The sequence below is a fragment of the Agaricus bisporus genome (genome assembly GCF_000300575.1).
Source record: "Agaricus bisporus var. bisporus H97 unplaced genomic scaffold AGABI2scaffold_3, whole genome shotgun sequence".
NCBI classification, from domain to species: domain Eukaryota; kingdom Fungi; phylum Basidiomycota; class Agaricomycetes; order Agaricales; family Agaricaceae; genus Agaricus; species Agaricus bisporus.
In genome coordinates this window covers 1,650,640-1,669,277 of record NW_006267366.1, presented here as the reverse complement: position 1 = coordinate 1,669,277, position 18,638 = coordinate 1,650,640, and the positions used below count along the sequence as shown (strand labels likewise).

At 46.0% G+C, this 18,638-nt stretch overlaps 3 protein-coding genes across 3 annotated transcripts; 2 read left to right on the top strand and 1 right to left on the bottom strand.

Annotated features, from left to right (window-relative positions):
* Positions 1 to 67: 67 nt before the first annotated feature.
* Positions 68 to 4,036, top strand: AGABI2DRAFT_141953 (hypothetical protein; the record flags this gene model as incomplete). The annotated part of the gene is made up of 5 exons (XM_006459350.1): positions 68 to 2,684; positions 2,949 to 2,965; positions 3,017 to 3,143; positions 3,676 to 3,718; positions 3,787 to 4,036. The coding sequence occupies 5 exons, from the start codon at positions 68 to 70 to the stop codon at positions 4,034 to 4,036; spliced, it is 3,054 nt and encodes a 1,017-aa protein (XP_006459413.1).
* A 385-nt stretch (positions 4,037 to 4,421) lies between these two features.
* Positions 4,422 to 5,085, bottom strand: AGABI2DRAFT_141952 (hypothetical protein; the record flags this gene model as incomplete). The annotated part of the gene is made up of 3 exons (XM_006459349.1): positions 4,422 to 4,833; positions 4,884 to 4,928; positions 4,988 to 5,085. 3 exons carry the CDS (start codon positions 5,083 to 5,085, stop codon positions 4,422 to 4,424), a joined length of 555 nt encoding a protein of 184 aa, XP_006459412.1.
* A 1,980-nt stretch (positions 5,086 to 7,065) lies between these two features.
* Positions 7,066 to 17,189, top strand: AGABI2DRAFT_65873 (hypothetical protein; the record flags this gene model as incomplete). Its single annotated transcript, XM_006459348.1, has 11 exons — positions 7,066 to 7,281; positions 7,333 to 7,701; positions 7,753 to 7,946; positions 7,991 to 8,156; positions 8,204 to 8,352; positions 8,402 to 8,670; positions 15,560 to 15,688; positions 15,743 to 15,919; positions 15,972 to 16,105; positions 16,209 to 16,830; positions 16,903 to 17,189. Coding segments are annotated over 11 exons (2,712 nt in total), but the record flags the coding sequence as incomplete, so codon positions are not given.
* Between the last annotated feature and the right edge of the window lie 1,449 nt (positions 17,190 to 18,638).

The following is an 18,638-nucleotide window of genomic DNA, read 5'->3' as shown; positions in this document are numbered from 1 at the left end:
CGGGTTACATTCGTCGTACTTTTTAACCTCCGAGTGTTTTTTCTCCCAACCATTCTTACCACGTCCCATGTCTGAACCACCACCACCACCACCACCACCCGTACCACCACCCAGCAACTCACAGCAGGTGCCAGCGCCTGTAGTTCCTTTGCAGGGCTCTGAGTCGAGCTCTGCGCCCCAAAACACCTCATCGGAACCGTCCACGGTTCCTGGTGGGGGAGGAGGGTCCGTAATGGACACTTCCGCAGATATAGTGGACGTCGCAACGTCCACAAACACACCGGTCACCATGCAAACGGCCGCTGACCCTCATAGAAGTCTACTCGCGTCGATACCGACGCAATACAATCAACCACATGCGTACGAGCAGTGGCAGTCAATGCCGCCACCACACCAATTTTACGCATACCAACAACATATGCAGACGGTGCCGCCACCGTCTGCCTCACCATTTGGATACATGGGGCACGCACCCTACCCCTTTCACGGAGGATTCCCGCATCCTCCGCCAATACATTATCAGCCTCACTCAGAGACTGATCAAAGCTCGACGCCCCAAACCAAAGGTAAACGTCGCATGACTGAGCACGATGAAGCTCAGGAACACCACGAAGCGAGAATCGCTTCGTATGTAGGACGTCTCAGGAACGCTGGGGTTGGTGATGCAATCATCAACTCCCTGGATCTGTACAGCGACGTCGGGATCAACTCCGCTGAGGAGTTGATCCGTAACTACTCAGGGCACCAGACGTCCCTGAGAACAATGGAGGAACGACTAAATCGACTGCAATCGACAGTCGAACGACTCGTTCAGGTAGGAATTCCGCCACCTGAACAACCAGAGGCACGACAGCCATCAAGGGACACAACATCCACCAACCCATCGAGAGCGTCGAGTTCATCCAGAACTCGACAAAGCGCTAGTTCAAGCTCATTGCGAGCTCAAACACAGACCACAGGAAGATCCCGTAGGAGAGAATCGTCTCCACCAAGGGCTACTGAATCGAGGGAAGGAGATTCCTCGACCCCAGGACACTTCGCTCGACCCCTGGCATCATCGCTGGCTCAATCAACTGAGCCAGCTTCCAAGCACCGCCGACAAGGATCGACGGCGGGTACTTCATCATCAATATACGCTGACCCAGCTGTGGTCGACGCTCAGCAAGCTGCCATTTGGCATCCACCAGCTGGCCAAACCGGCCTGATAGGAGACGAATCGACCACCTGGAGATACAGTGGTCAAATTCGGGTACAGCTGCCAGGCCGCTTGCCCCCAAATACTGAAGTACTTCGGGACCAATCGCATCCTGAAGCATATGGACCGCTAGGCTCTGATGAGGAGCTCGACGAAGACGACGACGATGAACCTCGTCGTAAGAAGAAGTCTAAGGGCAAGAAGAAGGCCCAAAACGAGCCGTCGACTTCACAGTCGACGATCGACAACCTTAGCGACCTCGAAGGTCGAAGAGGAATCATTCACGACTTCTGGGGCATGAACCCAGCCCCAGTAGGTCCCGATCACATTCGGGACAACCGAATGCGAGGCATGTTATCAAGATATGTCTTCCACGACCCACGTAACAACATTGTGTACGCTGGGCAAACCGCCATCAAAGCAGCTAATGCCGCTTTGAAAAGAGTGGACTTTGAAGGCGATGTAGGGAAAAAGTCCATTCGTCGGGCTACCCATTGGGGGTTACCCACCACTCCTCGAAGCACGGCTCGGCTGATTAGACTGGCCCAGGATACATACGCCCACCATCATGTACGATTTGAAGCGTACACATTGCTAACTGAGCTATATAACATAGCTCAGACTGTGATCCCGGAGGTTCGTGATGATTCTATGGAGTACATCATGGCGAACTTCGATCCTGAAGAAATCGGGGACCAATTCGACAGTATTCGTCGAAGGACGCCAGAAATACCCAGGAACTGGGCATCGGCTAGGGTATCCAACCCTAGCAATTGGACAGAAGGGATGGGATTTGCGCAGCCTACCGGGGCCGACCTATTCGATATCGACCGCCTTGGCCGATATCTCCTTGCGCATGGGCGACCCGGGTCGCAGAATTTCGTATACGGGACCCAATTTGATTATCGACGAGCATTTCATCGTCGATCGATATTCGGTTATGCACTGGCTAGGTTCTTTGGACCTCCAGAAACTGGCCGTGGCCGTTCACGAAACGGCCACGTATTGTTCACTCGAAGCCTTGCCATTCTAATGGCTTCACCTCAGATGTACAGGGACCTCATCCAGCAATGGAACGAGCGACACCCTGATCGTCTATATACTCCGCAGACTGGTCGAGTCTGCTATTTCCGACCGATGTTGTTGGACGACGAATCCATCAACGACATAAACGTCGATACCGTCGCCGAGGTACTCATACATAATGGAGTACCTACAGATTGGATTGATCACGCATACAATTTCGGCGTATACTACCTCAACCAGCTCTACAACGGGGACGCTAATCATCAAATAATATTTGATGAAGCAGACAACGAACGAGTTCGTTGTCTGGATCAATACGGTCTTCCGCCTGCAATGCCCGAATGGGACGGATGGAAGCTACCCGATGAGACTGACTTAATTCGGTCTTACTACTTCGAGCAGCGAGAGCTCGAAAAATTCGGCCCTAACGCACCTCAGCGTGGATATTGGGAAATTGCCGGACGTGACCTGCCCCCATGACTACTCGAAGGTCGCGACTACGATGGTATGGATCGCGTACCCGCCTCATCATCCAATACCGACGTGACGATGACGTCGTCACACACTTCGTAATCCAGCGGAGTAGAGGAAGGAGGTGACCCTATGGAAGTTGGGGAGATCCGGGAAGATGAATCCAATGCGTCTACCCCACGGCCATCCGAGGAGGATCATGGTCCAGCGTCGGCATAATCTATGCGAATATTTAAAATCTATTCATTTCTACTAGCATCTGGAGGGAGCAATGTGTATTGTTCCGCCTATTTTTATGCTATTTCATTTGACTTTATTATCCAGGTGGAGCGATGGCTATCGTTCCACCCAAATACCTTCAACAATTCTTTCGATGTCATGCTAGTCATCGAGGTAGCTCTATACCCGCATGATACGTATTGTGCAACTACTCAAGCTACCTTGACAACACGTATGTACTCGTCTAAGCAGAGCAATGTATATTGTTCTGCTATTTAAAACCTTTTCATCCCCATAGATCGATGAGCGAATAATGGGTGACAATATACCCGCGGGACACGTATCTCGTTCAACCACGTCACCCTTACAACCTCATTAATCCACACCACCATTTGGCGGAGCGATGTATATCGCTCCGCCCTTTTTCCTCATTTATCTATCTTATTCATGTCAGACCTCGAATGACTTCGCATAACCCGTCGCACGACTATGATCCCAGTTCACGCGCAAACGCACATGAACATTTCGTTCGTATATCGCTTTCATAGACCGTACTATCGGTCTAAAGAGGGGGTGTGTAAGGCATACCGACTATTATATTATCTATAGTCGAGATAGTCATCATCTCGACTACTATGGTTATCTAATCACATCAACGGCTAGATCAAGTACTGTATAGTACTTGATTACTAATATTGATACACTATATAGTTAGGCATCAGTTGTCTACTAGAGACAACTGATCTTACAACGTTTGTACCTAGTAGTTTACCCAATTAAGGGATTGAACTATCTCGGTGTGAACGCGTAAGTTTCGGTATAAACAAGTAAAGCCGCCCGCTTTACAGCCACTCACTGCAATCTCTATTGCAAAGTCACCTCATATACGTGTCAGGACTCGCTACTCAGCTGCCTCCTATCATCCAAGACCATGTCACTGACCGTACCGCTGCTCCTGCCCCTCTGCTGGCTAATACCCAACCGGCCGCCCCTCCTGAGCCTGAATCTCCTGGTTATATCCCCACCCCCGCTGAGGTTGAAGCTCGAATCGGTAATATTCCAGATACCGATTCGTGCTACCTTGTATCCCGGGGCAGGAAACCTGGAATTTACGCCACTAAGTGAGTAATTATTATTATAAGCTCACAATCATCATCTCAAGCTTGTTTTAGTACGGAGGCTTCTATGTATGTGGCTGGTGTCGCGTCGGCATCAATGAAGAAGATGAGTTCTAAGAGCGCCGCACTATCTCAGTATAAGTCTCTATACAGCAACAAACACATCGCTTCGTTGATGTAGATAGCGCTAGTAGTATTTGTCAGGCACTATGATACTATCAGGAAGTTTGCTATACATAGCTTTCTTAGCAATCAGGCCAATTCGATCTAATCTGAAACCTGTAAGGGATGTTCCTATACGAATGGGGCTATTTATATGTATGTAAGTTCCTGAAGTAAATTTATCACGTCCAACCCCTCGTCCAACCCCTATTCATACACTCTCCTGACCTCTAATCATACGGGGCGATAGGAAGCTCGCTGTCTGTTGTATCAAAATAATCTAGTTCTGAGTCCTCTTCTAGTTCCGAGTCCTCTTCTGAAGGGGGTGAGGAAGGGGGTAGGTCGTCTGAATAATTATGGCTTGATGATGTTACTGTAGACTGTGGCAATGCTTGATGATACTTCTTTTCTATGTCGCCATGGAACTGGTGTGGCTGGCCACTTAGGTCATTGTGGCCGACATTTACAATCGAGTCGCCATCACTGTCGTTTGAGAAGGTAGATGGAGAGGGCTTCCGCGGCCATTGCGCGAGTTTCCTAGAACTTTGACTAGCATCATTCTTGCGCTTGGCTAGATCCTTGGCCTCTTCATGGTGTTCACGGTCAGTGGCGGCCTGCTCGGCCTTGAAACGAGCCCGGAATCTATGAGGATAACCCTCAGCTTATAGCTAGCACAGAAAGGAAAATCATACCTCCTCATACCTATCTTTGCTCGCTTGTTAATCAAGTCACGATTTCTGAATACAAAGTAGAGTCGATGTTAATGATACACGAAGCAGGTGTGAGATGCTCTCACTTATCACGGTAGACCCTGGCACGTTCCTCTTTGCGATGCTTTCGTTCTGCCTTGGTCAATGTCTTGATTTTGGGCATACCTTGAATTTGTATGAGCATAATAATTCGAGGACCTTCTGAAAATGTGTACCGTCGCGGTTTCCGAATACGCGTAGCAAATGTGATAATTGGAAGAAAAGAGGGTTTTGATAAGGTATGTTTATTGATATTACTATTGATCCTATAATTATAAGAAAGTTCGTGCTCATGTTTATGCCTTCTTTTGTAAACGATGGTGCAGCTTGGTTGAGGTTGACTTCAATGGGAAATTATGTGTACGGGTTGTGGTGTCTGCTCTTTTTAGTTGGGCTTCCCTAACGCCAGTAGCACGACAAACAACCAATGCTTCCATGTGTTATGTTTGAGTGTTTGTTTGACGGGGCCCAAGTACATATGTTGAAGTCCAGGTACATGGAATCCACATTTTACACTAGATTACATCTCCAATTTGCATTTGAGAGGCCAAGGGACTTTGTAAACATACAGGATACCATTCACAATGTTAAGAAGCCTTGCACGTTTTGTTGTAAATGAGAATCACATTATGTCTAATTTGAACACCCGAAAGTGTTTGAGTCACTGCTCAGTGAATTTCCAGTGCCTCTGTCTCAACTTGAAGATGGTAATCTCATGGCTGCGCAGCTTGTCAAGTGAGGTTATATGATTTTTGTACGTCCAGACTGCGTTTCATGAACTTATGGCACCCATTGACGTACGGACACAGATTATATCTACTTTTGCTGCGTTAAGGTCAGTCTTTGAAAATTGTACAATCCTCCAAATTCCACAGCAACACCTGGAAATGCTGCCTCACATGGAACAATGCAGATCTATACAGAAAGCATTGAACGATGGCGGCCTCTACCGAGCCTGAATCTCGGAATTAATGTTACAATTCAATGTTAGAGAGTTTAGGTCAATCTTTACTATTCATTGCATGTGGACCTTCCACATACAACTCATGGATCTCAAAGGCGATATTCTGCTCTAGAGTAGAGTTCTCTTGGGAAGCTTTAAAGAAAGAAAAATTACCATGCACCCGTTACTTTTGCGTCAACGATAGAGCAATCTACGGTTATCTTATCATTTCCAGTGATTATATAATCAACAAATCCAAGTCCGAGCCAACACTGCCACATCACCGCTACATCACTTCGTCAACAATGGTTGATCGCCTTGATGCTGGCAGCGCGCAGAACCCCTTTCATGTTGTGCGGATGCGGAGGGCCCTCTGGCAAAAATGGAAATTCTTCGATCTATCATGTTTGGTCTCCTGAGCGACCATTCATCTTTTCTTGCTATATGGGGAGTCGCCCGGGTTTTTAACAGGATATGAAGATCAATAGTCCCATATGGGATCTCATCCGGTGCGCCTGGTCCTGAATGTGTTATAACTTATAACTGAAATAAATTTAGTGTGCATAGACCTACGCCTTGGTTGGAGACCGTATCTGGTGAGTCGGCTCTAGGGTATCTTATAGCTTATAACATGAAACAGCTGATCATGTGTTGACCTATGCACAGATGTGCACGGGCATCGTTGTTCCGCAAACTCATTCATGCCTCCTTCCTCAGGTAAATGCAAAGCTCCTCATACATTGGTGCAGTTGAACCCAAAGTGATCATCCAATGTGCCTGTCTTAACTGCAATAACACCCTCAAGCTCAAAAACTCGCCGGTCTTCCAATGTCCCAACGCTCTCAGAAATTCAACCCCGTAATCCATGTCCCCGTGTACTTCCCATGACTCAATGGATATCGGACTCCTTGGGGACGAGGAGAACAAGGTTGGATATCCATCTCACTGCAAACCCGGTGCACGAGCCCGTTGAAGATCCACCATTCCTTTTCTCCCCCGGCGAGCTTACCACACCACTTGTTCATGACTGGCCCGATAGAATTGATGACCTGATTGGACAGATAGATGAAGATGCCTTGATGGTCGAAGCGTTAGAATCACATAAGGCAAATGAAAACAGGTCGCCTGTAAGTCCTTCATATTAACAGTTGATTCTGGTGATTTGATTGGTAACTTTGATAGGAGGACCCGATGAAGTCTTGGCGAGAAGAAATCGACCACTTTGTGAATGAGATGATTCGACTCGAAGGCCGCGGAGAGTATAGGGGGCAGGAACTCTGTTCAGAGTGTCACCAAGGAAGCCCGGAGTTTCGTTGTTGCGACTGCTTCACGGATGAACTCCTCTGCAAGTCTTGTATCATAGCTGTGCATAATCGCAATCCGTTGCACAGGATTGAGGTATGCGACTTTTTGTGGCCATATTCCGCGGTATTCATACGCAGTGTTCAGGAATGGACATATCCGGGCTTCTTTCAGCCCACCAGTTTGCATTTGCTTGGCCTTCGAATCCAGCTCGGCCATCCTGTGGGCAAACAATGTCCTGCTCCCCTCCCTGCTGCCAACTTCACGATCCTTGATACGTATGCCATTCATGCAGTCTCCCTGGACTTTTGTGGGTGTGAGAGCGCAACCAATACGGTTGATCAACTCTTACGTGCTCGGCTGTACCCTGCAACCATGAAACACCCACGTACAGCCGCCACCTTCAAACTCTTGAAACGATATGAACTTCTTAGTTTCGAATCCAAATGTTCCGCCTATCAGTATTACCAAAGCATCGCTCGAGAAACTGACAATACAGGGATTTATCAGCCAAGAGTAAGCACCTTTAATTTTATTATTATCGTAGTATTGATATTCCATGCATAGGCTAGATATCGAGAGTTCTTACGGATGATGCAATGCTGGAGTGCTCTCAAGATCTTCAAACGCGCGGGCCGCGGCCACGACTCTTCTGGAGTTGCAGGTACACAGTTGGGGGAGTGTGCCGTTCTCTGCCCCGCTTGTCCCCATCCCAATATCAATCTGCCCGATAATTGGCAAGACGCGCCTCCTGACGAAAAGTGAGTGTTTTTCACTTCAAGCACTACCTTTTCTAAGTTTTCAGGTGGCTGTATACGCTCTTCTTGGCCATCGATGCCAACTTCCGCCTTCGCAGGAAACATATATCCAGCAAGGACAAAGATCCGGCAATTAATCAAGGCTTTGGTTACTTTGTGAGAACAGGGCCGTATATTGAGCATTTGAAGAAGTATGCTAACGAGAAACAAGAAGTACGACTGCTTTCATTCAGCTTCATAAATCTGACCAATTTTTGTAGCTCAGCCAATGTGTATCTCACGACGCTGTCAACAGCGCTGATATGAAAGATACTCAAGGCTGTGCCGCAACCGGATGTGGGGCTGTCAACTGTGCTCGACATGAATTTCGTCGTCCGAATTCTATTGGGGATTTACAGAAGGGAGAAAGGTGCGATTATCTTCTTCATTATAGACTGTGTGCTCTGACCAATGTATAGATATCTCAATATGGACTACTTATTCTATTCAAGCCTAGCTAACAGGTCATTTGGCCGCCTCGTGGTCTCGTATGACATTGCTTGTCAGTGGAGCGCCAAGTTCCGACAGCGAATGTCGCACAAGTTTCCTACTGAGTGGTTCGTAAATGAAGGAAATGTTGATATAATGTTCCTAGTTCCCAAGTTTCACCTTCCTGCACACGTGGAGAAGTGCCACCGTGACTATTCTTTTAATTTGACAAAAGGTGTAGGCAGAACGGACGGAGAATGTTACGACCTTAGTCTGAGAGACTCAGGTTGCAGACAAGTGACAAAGACTTGAGAGCGAGGTGAGAGTAGAGAAAGGGAAAGATACAATTGGTAAAGCGTAAAGAAGTACAGCAGTACCTATAGGGTTTATATATGTAAAGAGTACTACCCAGGGTAACTAAGTATAGGACAAGAGTGAGTCATAGTACTCGGGGTAATAGAAGAGTGGAGTGAAAGCATATGGGAGTGGAGTAAGCGTGAGATGAAAGTATACAGATAGGGGAAGATCAAAGAAACTGAAAAGAAGTACGCATGGGAATAGGAGAAACAGTTTAGCCTAATTAGAATATCCATAATCGATGAGATCATAACAATACCCTCCGATTAGGTTTCGTGTCCACATGAAACTTTTTAAGCGATAATTCCAAAGAGAGCTTTCTTGGTGTTGGCGATTATGAATTTACCGTTGTAGTCAATACCCAAGAAGTGAGGAGCGTTCGGAACACCTAGTTCAGCGTATCCAACCGAGTATCCTCTGTATTTTCCATCTTGTCGATTGTTTTTGAACAATCTTTTGAGTATGTCGTTCCAGTAAGATAGATTTTCTTCTCCTTTGTCAACGAAGGTAGTATAATTGGTTGGTGGAAGGAATTCGTCAGGAATGAGGTAAGGTGGAGCAGATTTCAAGAAATTGGTGAGGCGATGGACTTCTTCGTCGATGTCGTCAACGGGAGTGTTTGTATTGGGATGCTTCGGAGCATTGTTGTCGATATCTGTGTTGTTGGAACTCGGTGGCTGAGAACGGATAGGTAGAGGTTCAGGAGTGTTGTTGCGAGTAGGAGCCGGGTATGGAAGGGATAAGTAAGCGTTAGCGATGGAGTGGGCTGCGTTGATTTCATCTTGGTTTCCTACGTCCGGCAATTGTTTGAGTGCTTTGGCTAGAGTAACGCAGACTTTGGTCGAAGAATACTCAATGTCCCATTGAGTTCCAGCTTGGAGTGTCTCCATGATGACGGTCATATATCCCATAGCTTCAGCAGAATTTCCGATTAGGTTTTGGATGTATGGGTTGACTTTGATGGCAGTAGATGTAGCGCTAATGACGGTGGAGGAAATATGTTTGGCAAATTGGCGGATATTTGCTATGGATTGGATGGACATGAGCAAGGCTCGTCGTCTATTTTCGATCGATGATATAGATTCGCAATAACCAGTGTGGAAGTCGGTGTCGAGGAAGTTGGTGGAGATAGGGATAGGGGTGTTGATGTTAGACATGGTGAATGTTTGAGTTTTCGAGGAAGAAGAGGCAAAAGATGATGATGAAAATGAGAACGGGAGTTGGGTTTTTTATACATAAATTATCCCCTCTCTTGGGATCTAGATTCCAGATATGATCTTGTTACTCCCATCCATCATTGTTTGTAGTCCACGTTGTGGATCCAGGTGACAATGCTTCTTTCGCTTCTTTGTTGTTCGCTTTCGCCATCCTTAACAGATTTTCTACCAGCTTCATTAACCTCTTCTCCTTCTCGAGTTGCTCCTCTAATTGACTCTTTTCTTCATCTGATATTTCAATATGTGGAGGCGGGTTTATGAAAAGAGGAAGTTGTACGTTGGACTGGAATAATAAGAGGTCGGTGATGTCATTGTGAATGGTTAAGAGTCGTTGGAGAGAATCTCCGAAATCGGCGGTACGGGTTGTGGTTTGTTGGTTGCTCATGATGATCTTCTTCAGATGCCAATAGACGATGCTATACCGGTTGTGAGTTTCAGATATCCTTTTATAGGCAGGGATTTCTTTCATGATACTCTTTTAGGATGTCCGTGGAGTTCGTTAGAGCAGAGCGTGGTAACCATGTGTCATCTTCGTTTCCATAACCTTTCCAATGAACTAAAAATTGTACTCCTCGGCCTTTTCGTCGGTGTCCTCGGATTTCTTCAACTTCATATTCTTCTTCTTCATTGATGATGTCAGGTGGAGGTGGAGTGGGTTTCTTTTGACTATCAAACTCGGGGTCTCGGACTTTTGTTAGGAGCGAAGTATGGAAGACGTCGTGTATCGCCCAAGTGTCAGGTAACTTTAGTTTGTAAGATCGATCGCCGATTTGTTTCAAGATCTCGAAAGGTCCATATCATTTGTGATCTAGTTTCCGAGTCGGACGATTGGAATGAATATTCGTTGCTTCTAACCAAACTTTATCTCCTTCGGCAAATGGTTCCTTGTGATGTTTGTTGTTTCCTCTTTCTCTCATCATCTCGTTGTTTGCTTCCATCGCAGCTTTAGCTTCTTTTCTGACATTTTCTAGCTCTTCTATCAAGGAGGTGGCGGTAGGGTTTGTCGTTTCAACCGTGATGTTTCCTTTCCATGGATGAATTCCGTAATTCAAGAAGAATGGGGTTTGTCCGGTAGCAGCGTGGGTTTTGTCGTTGTAATGGAATTCTGCCATAGGAAGCCATCTTGTCCAATCGTCTTGTCGGTAATTGATGAATGCTCGAAGATAGGTTTCAATTTCCTGGTTCATCCGTTCTGTTTGTCCGTCCGTTTGTGGGTGATAGGCAGTGGAAAGATTTCGTTTGATGCCTAGAGCATTGCATAAGGACTCCATGAATTTCGATGCAAACTGTGGTCCTCTGTCACTGATAATACGCTTTGGAATTCCGTGATGTCGCCAAACTTCTTCTTTGTAGATCTCCGCGAGATCCATGGATGTGAGTGACGTGGTGGTGGGAACGAGGTGGATCATTTTGGAGAATCTGTCAACGATAACAATAATAGCATCCTTCTCCTTTGACTTCGGTAGTGGTCCAATCATGTCTATAGATATCTCTTCCCAAGGTTTGTCGGGGATAGGGAGTGGGTTAAGTGGAATGTGATCGGGTCGTCGAATTGTTTTGTTCTTCTGGCACATGTCACATCCCCTGATGTATTTTCTGACGTCCGTCTTGATCGTGGGCCACCAAAAAGTCCGTTTTAGTAACTCTAGCATGCGATACTGTCCTGGATGTCCGATGTCGGGTGGGTAGTGATGATCGTAAAGAATCCGATCTCTGAGTTTCTTCTCTTCTGGTACATAGATCCTTCCTTGTCGGAAAACAATTCCTTCTGATTCCCATACTTTTTCCGGTTGTTTCTTCATCTCCTGTAATACCATTGTCTCTCTTTTTCTCGAGTTCCTGATGTCTTCCAATATTCTCTGATCCGCTGATACTTCGAATCGTCGGTTGAGTAAGATCGTTTCTTCATAATCTGATATGTCTTCTATGAATTCTCGAGTGAAAACTTTTCCTTTGAACATTTTGACGTCTTTATTGTCTTCTGAGATATCCGGTTTGACAATGCGAGATAAGATGTCAGCTTTGGTGTTTGTCCTTCCTGGAATGTGTCGTAGAAGGAAGTCGTACTCCTGTAGCATGAGGTACCATCTTGCTTGTCGAGCGTTGAGCTTTTGAGGTTCTCGGAAATACTTGAGGTTCTCGTGATCTGTCCATATTTCAAATTGTTCCTTTGCGTCCAATAGATAATGTCTCCATAGTTTCAAGGCTTTTATAATGGCTAGTAATTCCTTGTCGTAAATTTCGTAATTTCGTTCGGCTTCAGATAGTGTTTTTGACATGAAGGCGATCGGGTGCCATTTGTCTTCCTGTTCCTGTGATAGTACTGCTCCTGTTCCATAGTTTGATGCGTCTACTTCGACCCTGAATTGTCCATTGTCTTTTGGCAATGCGAGGACCGGTTCACTGGCGATTGCTTGTTTGATCTGTTCGAAAGCTTGTTGTTGTTCATCGTTCCAATACCATTTCTCCCCCTTCTTAGACTTTAGCTCGTTTAACGGTTGTGCGATGGTACTGAAATTCTTGATAAATCGTCGATAGAAATTCGCAAAACCTAAAAAACTTTCGACTTGTTTGACCGTGGTAGGGACTGCCCAATCTCGTATTGCCTTGACCTTTTCTTCTTCCATAGTTGCCTTTCCATTCCCAATAACCGTTCCTAATACCGTTGTTGATGAGACGTTGAATTCACATTTCGTTCGTTTGAATGATAAATGGTGTTTCTCCGCTATTTTGAGGAAACGTGTGGTCCGTGATTCTAATTCTTTATCGTCCTTTGCTGGAATAATGAAGTCATCCATGTAGTTGGCCAGAGATCCGTCTTGTATCATTTCTCGAAAAATTGTTGCCATCATGCGTGAAAAAGTTGCGGGAGAGTTGCTCATTCCAAAGAACATGACCGTTGGTTCAAATAATCCGCGATTTGTTAAGAAGGCTGCTTTCCATTCATCTCCCTCTCGTATCCGAACATTGTTGTATCCCCAGATGATGTCCAATTTGTTGAAAACCTTGGCGTCTTTGAGTTGATCTAATACTTCACTGATGAGGGGTAGTGGCGTCTTGTCCTTGATCGTGATATCGTTTAGTTTCCTGTAATCCTGACATAACCGTAGTGAACCGTCTTTCTTGGGGACGAAAAAACATGGTGCTGCGTAAGGTGATTTCGATGGTCGGATTCGATTGGTAGCCAGATTTTCATCCAAAAATTTGTCCAGTTCCTCTTTTTCTAATGGCGTCATGCTATAGACTTTTGATGATATCTCCGTTGGTGCGTTTTCCGTAAAGTTAATCTCGTGATCCCATTCCGTTCGTGCAGGAAGTTTGTCGAAGTTCTTCTTGTTAAAGAGATGGGCGTAGGGACGGATGTAGTCAGGTAAATCTTTCGGATTGGTAGGGTCCACTTCTTTTTCCTCCGTAGCGCTTTCCACATCAGTGGTCAGCCGTCGAGCGAAAGGGATAGTTTTATGTTGAACAGTGCAAGTGCTTGGGCATCTAGAGAATCTGACTTCTTGATTTATCCAGTCAATTTCCGGGTTGTGTTGAATTAGCCAGTCGTATCCCAAGAAAATGTCGGCGCTTGATATGTCTGATACTAATGCTTTGATTTCCTCTTTGTGTCCTCCTAAATCCATTTGAATCCTGGCGTCTTCAGTTAGTTTTCCGTTCCGATTGGGTGTTCCATCTGCGTTTCTCATCTTAATTGGTTGTTGCCGTTTGGTTTTCTCCAAGTTTTCCTTCTTAACCAATCCTTTGGCTATTAGCGTCATATGTGCTCCCGAATCGATAAGTGCCTTGACCGTTTTAGTTCCATTCTTCGTTCTGATGTTTGCGTCCAGCAAGATTTCACGCTTCGAGTCTCGTTTGAAAGGGATAATATAGGTAGATTTCGAAATAGATGATACATGGGGAGAGACTCTACGTTTTAGGGGTCGATCCTTTGCGCTCAGGTTGACCCGTCGACAAAATCCTGTTCTTCGGCTGCCTTATCCTCCTCTTGAGGGTTTTCTTCGGCAAATTCTCTAGTCCTAGCTTTCTTCGGTGCCTTGCAATATTTGGCGATGTGTCCTATGCGGTTACAGTTGTAACAAGTCATTGGTTTCCTTGGTTGCCTGCAGTCTTTGGCGAAGTGTCCGAACTTTCCGCAGTTGAAACATTTCTTCTGGTTGTTAGAGAATTGAGCTCTAGCGGTTTCGGAACTACCAATTTCCATTGGTTGACCGCTTCCTCCATAAGTTACTCCAGAAGAGGTGTGTTTGTCGAACATGTGCATGGTTTCGGCTCCTATTCCAACCGACTTGATTACATTGGTCCATTCAGCAAGGTTGGTGGGTAGATTGGTGGGTGGGAATGATAAGATGGTTCGTATAATATCCTTCCGAATGTTCTTCTTGAGCAAAAATACAGCGTGTTGGTCGTCGGTGCCCGCTTTGTTCTTCAGCAAGTTGAACTCGACCAGGTAGTCGATAATGGGCCTCCTTCCTTGGACTAGGGTTTCGATAGCGACTTCGCTCTTCTCCTTTTCTTTTCCATCAATAAAGGCTTCCTTCATCTCCTTCTCAAACTCGTTCCATGATATCTTGTTGTTACCATTGATCCTGTCAGCGATTAAAGCGGCTAATGCTCCTGCTGTTCCGTTGTGCATTCGTGAGATGCAAGCGATGATTTTGTCATTGTCGGTGGTGACTTTGTTGAATGTCAAAAATAGTTGGATACTCCTCCACCAATCTTCAAACTTCTCTCTACTTCCTTCAAACTTTCCTGGATCGGGGATCAAAGCTCTGAAAGAATCGTTGGTCGACATGTTTGCTAGTTTGTTGGCAAGTTCTTCTTCTTCTTCAGGTGATATACGACTGGTTGGTTCGTCTTCGTCTTCCTTCTCTGAGTGATGATTCTCTTCTACTGATGATTGGATCTGCTCGTCTTCTTCCGGTCTCGGTTGAAGTTGTTGTAATATCCTCAAATGCTCGTTCTCTGCTTTCTTTTCAAGCTCCTGTAACGTCTCTTGTTGGTAGATGTCTAAATCTTCTTCGATCGTTCTCTGTAGATCCTGTTTCCGACTTGGCATGCAATAGTGCCCGAGTGATTACTCCGTAAAAAAAATTCGACGCGATAAAGCGACAAGTGCGTTCAACTGGTAGGTTCTGCCGTATGCACTACCACTACAGCAAGCCCTCGATAGCTGCTGTCTGCAAGGTGAGGTGTAGACGCTTTACCAGATGTTACGACCTTAGTCTGAGAGACTCAGGTTGCAGACAAGTGACAAAGACTTGAGAGCGAGGTGAGAGTAGAGAAAGGGAAAGATACAATTGGTAAAGCGTAAAGAAGTACAGCAGTACCTATAGGGTTTATATATGTAAAGAGTACTACCCAGGGTAACTAAGTATAGGACAAGAGTGAGTCATAGTACTCGGGGTAATAGAAGAGTGGAGTGAAAGCATATGGGAGTGGAGTAAGCGTGAGATGAAAGTATACAGATAGGGGAAGATCAAAGAAACTGAAAAGAAGTACGCATGGGAATAGGAGAAACAGTTTAGCCTAATTAGAATATCCATAATCGATGAGATCATAACAGAGAAGGGGTGGAACGTGGCTGGTCTCGAATCAACGACTTATCCACTAGTACTCGAGAGATGGGTCCCGGTGCACGACAAGATAAGTTGGAAAGTCACATGGGCAACATGAACTGGAAGAAAAAGACAAATCTCGGTGCGTCATAGTCTTATATATGGCTACATTCCTATACATTTCACAAACCTGCAGGCAGAGCTCTATTTGATAAATTCACAAATGCCTTGTCGTCGAGGACAGAGCAGCTGAGCCAGCTTCATCAGATGGAACAAGAGCTGGATAAAACTTGGCTAGAGGAATGGCGGAAGGAGGTTGAAGCTTGGGAGGATGACCCAACAAGGCCAAACCCATACAAGCCACGGGTTCAAGGTTGTTTCTTTTCTTTCAATCTCGAAGTATACATTTTGACTGATTCTTCTAGATATGAGTCAGAATGATGTCCGATTGATGCTAGCCAAGCAAGAGGCGTCGGAGAAGGGACTGGGGGTGTCACCGTCTTCAGTTTCCGCTAGTGGGATGTTAATCCTGGGGCTAGAGCTCGAAGAAGCTCAGTACGTTTATATACAACTTCTATATCTTGATCATTAACTTGTTGTTTGGCAGGCGCCGACTTCGCGAAGACATGGCTTCGAGTGGACTTCATCCCACGGTGTTACAGCAAGCAAAACTTCAAGAGCGCTGTAACGTCGTCAACCGACGCCTGGATGCCTGGAGCCAGGTACAAGCCTTCTTCATCCCTGGCGTCACGTTTTTGCGAGCTCTTGATGCGCAGCGCATGTCATCCAACACAATGGAACCCAGAGCGTTTGATCGCCAGCTGTATTTACCTTCGGAAGTCTTGGCCGTCAAACATCACATTGCACTCAAAGCCGCAACATTTGTTGACCGCTCATTAATGGAAATGGAATGGTTACTGCGTGAGGCGCAAGCTAATGATGCCCTCACCTCACTCCGTAGTCATCTCCGTGTGGATAGTTATCTGAACAAATACAAACAGAATCATGCTCGTGGTGTATCCCAGAATACCCGTTCGCAAGTCCTCATCAAACAGAACCTTGCACGAGTGAAGGTGGCCGTAATGAAATATCGGACAGCTCATGCAGCACTGGTGTCTCTCGAAGGTGCTTTAGATCGGGGGCCATCGTGGAGAAATGTCCTGCAAGTCTTAGAAGACAAGCACGTTACCAGTTGGCAGGGTGAAGGGATGGGAGAAGGAAGTCGAATGTTGTCTTGGATTTGGATGGCTCCCGGTGTTCATGCAGCAAGTGTTGGTGAGAAGGGTGAGAAAGTTCAAGACGGTATGTGTCAATACGTCACGGAGAGTAGAATTTGTGAATACTGATGGGTTTAAGTGCTTCGGATCCAATGGTTACGAGCACGTGCTCGTGTTAATCGCTGGTCAGAAGAAATAACACTATTACTTGAAGAAATAAGGCGCGTCAATGCCTTCCTAACCCACGAGGCCAATGAGTGGAACAAACGAACATTCGCTCGATCAGTAGAATCACCCGAATTGACTGAAGGCCTGGCTGCATATGCGTACCATCAAGCCCATATCTCCATTGAGTTACGAGAGCGCTTTGCGAAACAATGGAGCGATGTCCAAGGCGGGGTGTTGGGTACTGATAGAGAGAAATGATGTGTGAAGAGGTAGTGGTTAATGGGTATCTTGAGTTCCTCCGAAATCAGTTTCAATGACAGTTTCATTATGATTTTGACTATGACAGACCCGACGTGGAGTTTAGTTATGATCTAACAACAAAATGGGTCGACTAGTACGCGCATCCATGTGTTGTAAGGTATAACACGAGGTCAAGTATTTGGCATGTTATGGCGTATAAGCTGTTATAATGTATAACTACAACAAGCTGTGGGACACGTGTGACGTTATACTGTAGTGTAGATGACGAAAAGGTAAACATGTTATAACTACAACAAGCTGATACAGGAGTACATGTTATAGCATATAACGAATGTCTGATTGTGGTGTATAAGCGGGATCACTGATAATACAAGGCACGTTATAATTATGGCCTATAACAGGTCATAACTACAACAAGTCATTGGTCGTGTTATAGCGTATAACGAACATGTCCAACTAACCAGGTGGGGTGAGGTCGTAATGGGACTGGCATGCTTGGGCGTGATCAGTGTCTCATTATATGCTGTAACACCGTGCTGACATACCTGTCCTATGTGGCAGATAGTTGTTATAGGCTATAACAGATACTGTTCGGCCGCCTTGGTAGTTGTAACCTATAACAAACGTCGTCCATGCAGGGATAATGGTAGCGGTGGCGACAGGGCTCTTAGTGGAAAATTGTGAGGTGGCAGCGGATTAGGAATCGAGTCAGTGGGGCCGAATTGGAGGAGGCGAGGTGTGAATGGCCAGCAGGTAGCGTGGCAGTGGAGGGCACTATAGGCTTGCGTGTCTCACTATTCAGATCTGGCATGTTGGTCGGGCTACTTGCACGCAGGAGATCATATGGTCCCGATGGTGAGAAGGAATGATGGCAGGAGGTGGTGGTGTGGCTCGGGGGCACTGGTGGCGGGAGGGAATGATGGTGGGAAAGATTTTGATGGTGGGGAAAAATGATGGCAGGAGAGAATGATGACGGGGCGGGGGAAATGATGGTGGTGGAAATGATGGTGGGAGGGAATGATGGCGGGGGAAATGATGGTGGGAGGGAATGATGGCAGTAGAGTGATCACCGGGAGTACCTAGTTATCGATTATAACAAGCTTCTGAATGAGTAGTACTGCACTTGAGCTGACCTGCTGTAATAACTATAACTCAGTAGTAGATACAACAGATCCTGCACAACCTGTTTGTTCTAATTACTACTTGTTATGCAAAGATCCTGTGTCTAGTGGTGTTATCTCCCACTTTGTATTTCACCGCTTCTCCTCTGCCTCTATCCGCATACCTCCGCATGTCATCTTGTGCCTTTTTTAGGGCTGCTTGAGTTTCCTCGTGTTGAAGTTTCATGCGGTCCGCAAACTCCGCTGCTGCCAGGTGATTGCCTTGTCGTCGAAGATCGAAGCCAGTTCTTGGATGTCTTCCCACGTTGACCATAAATGGAGTTTC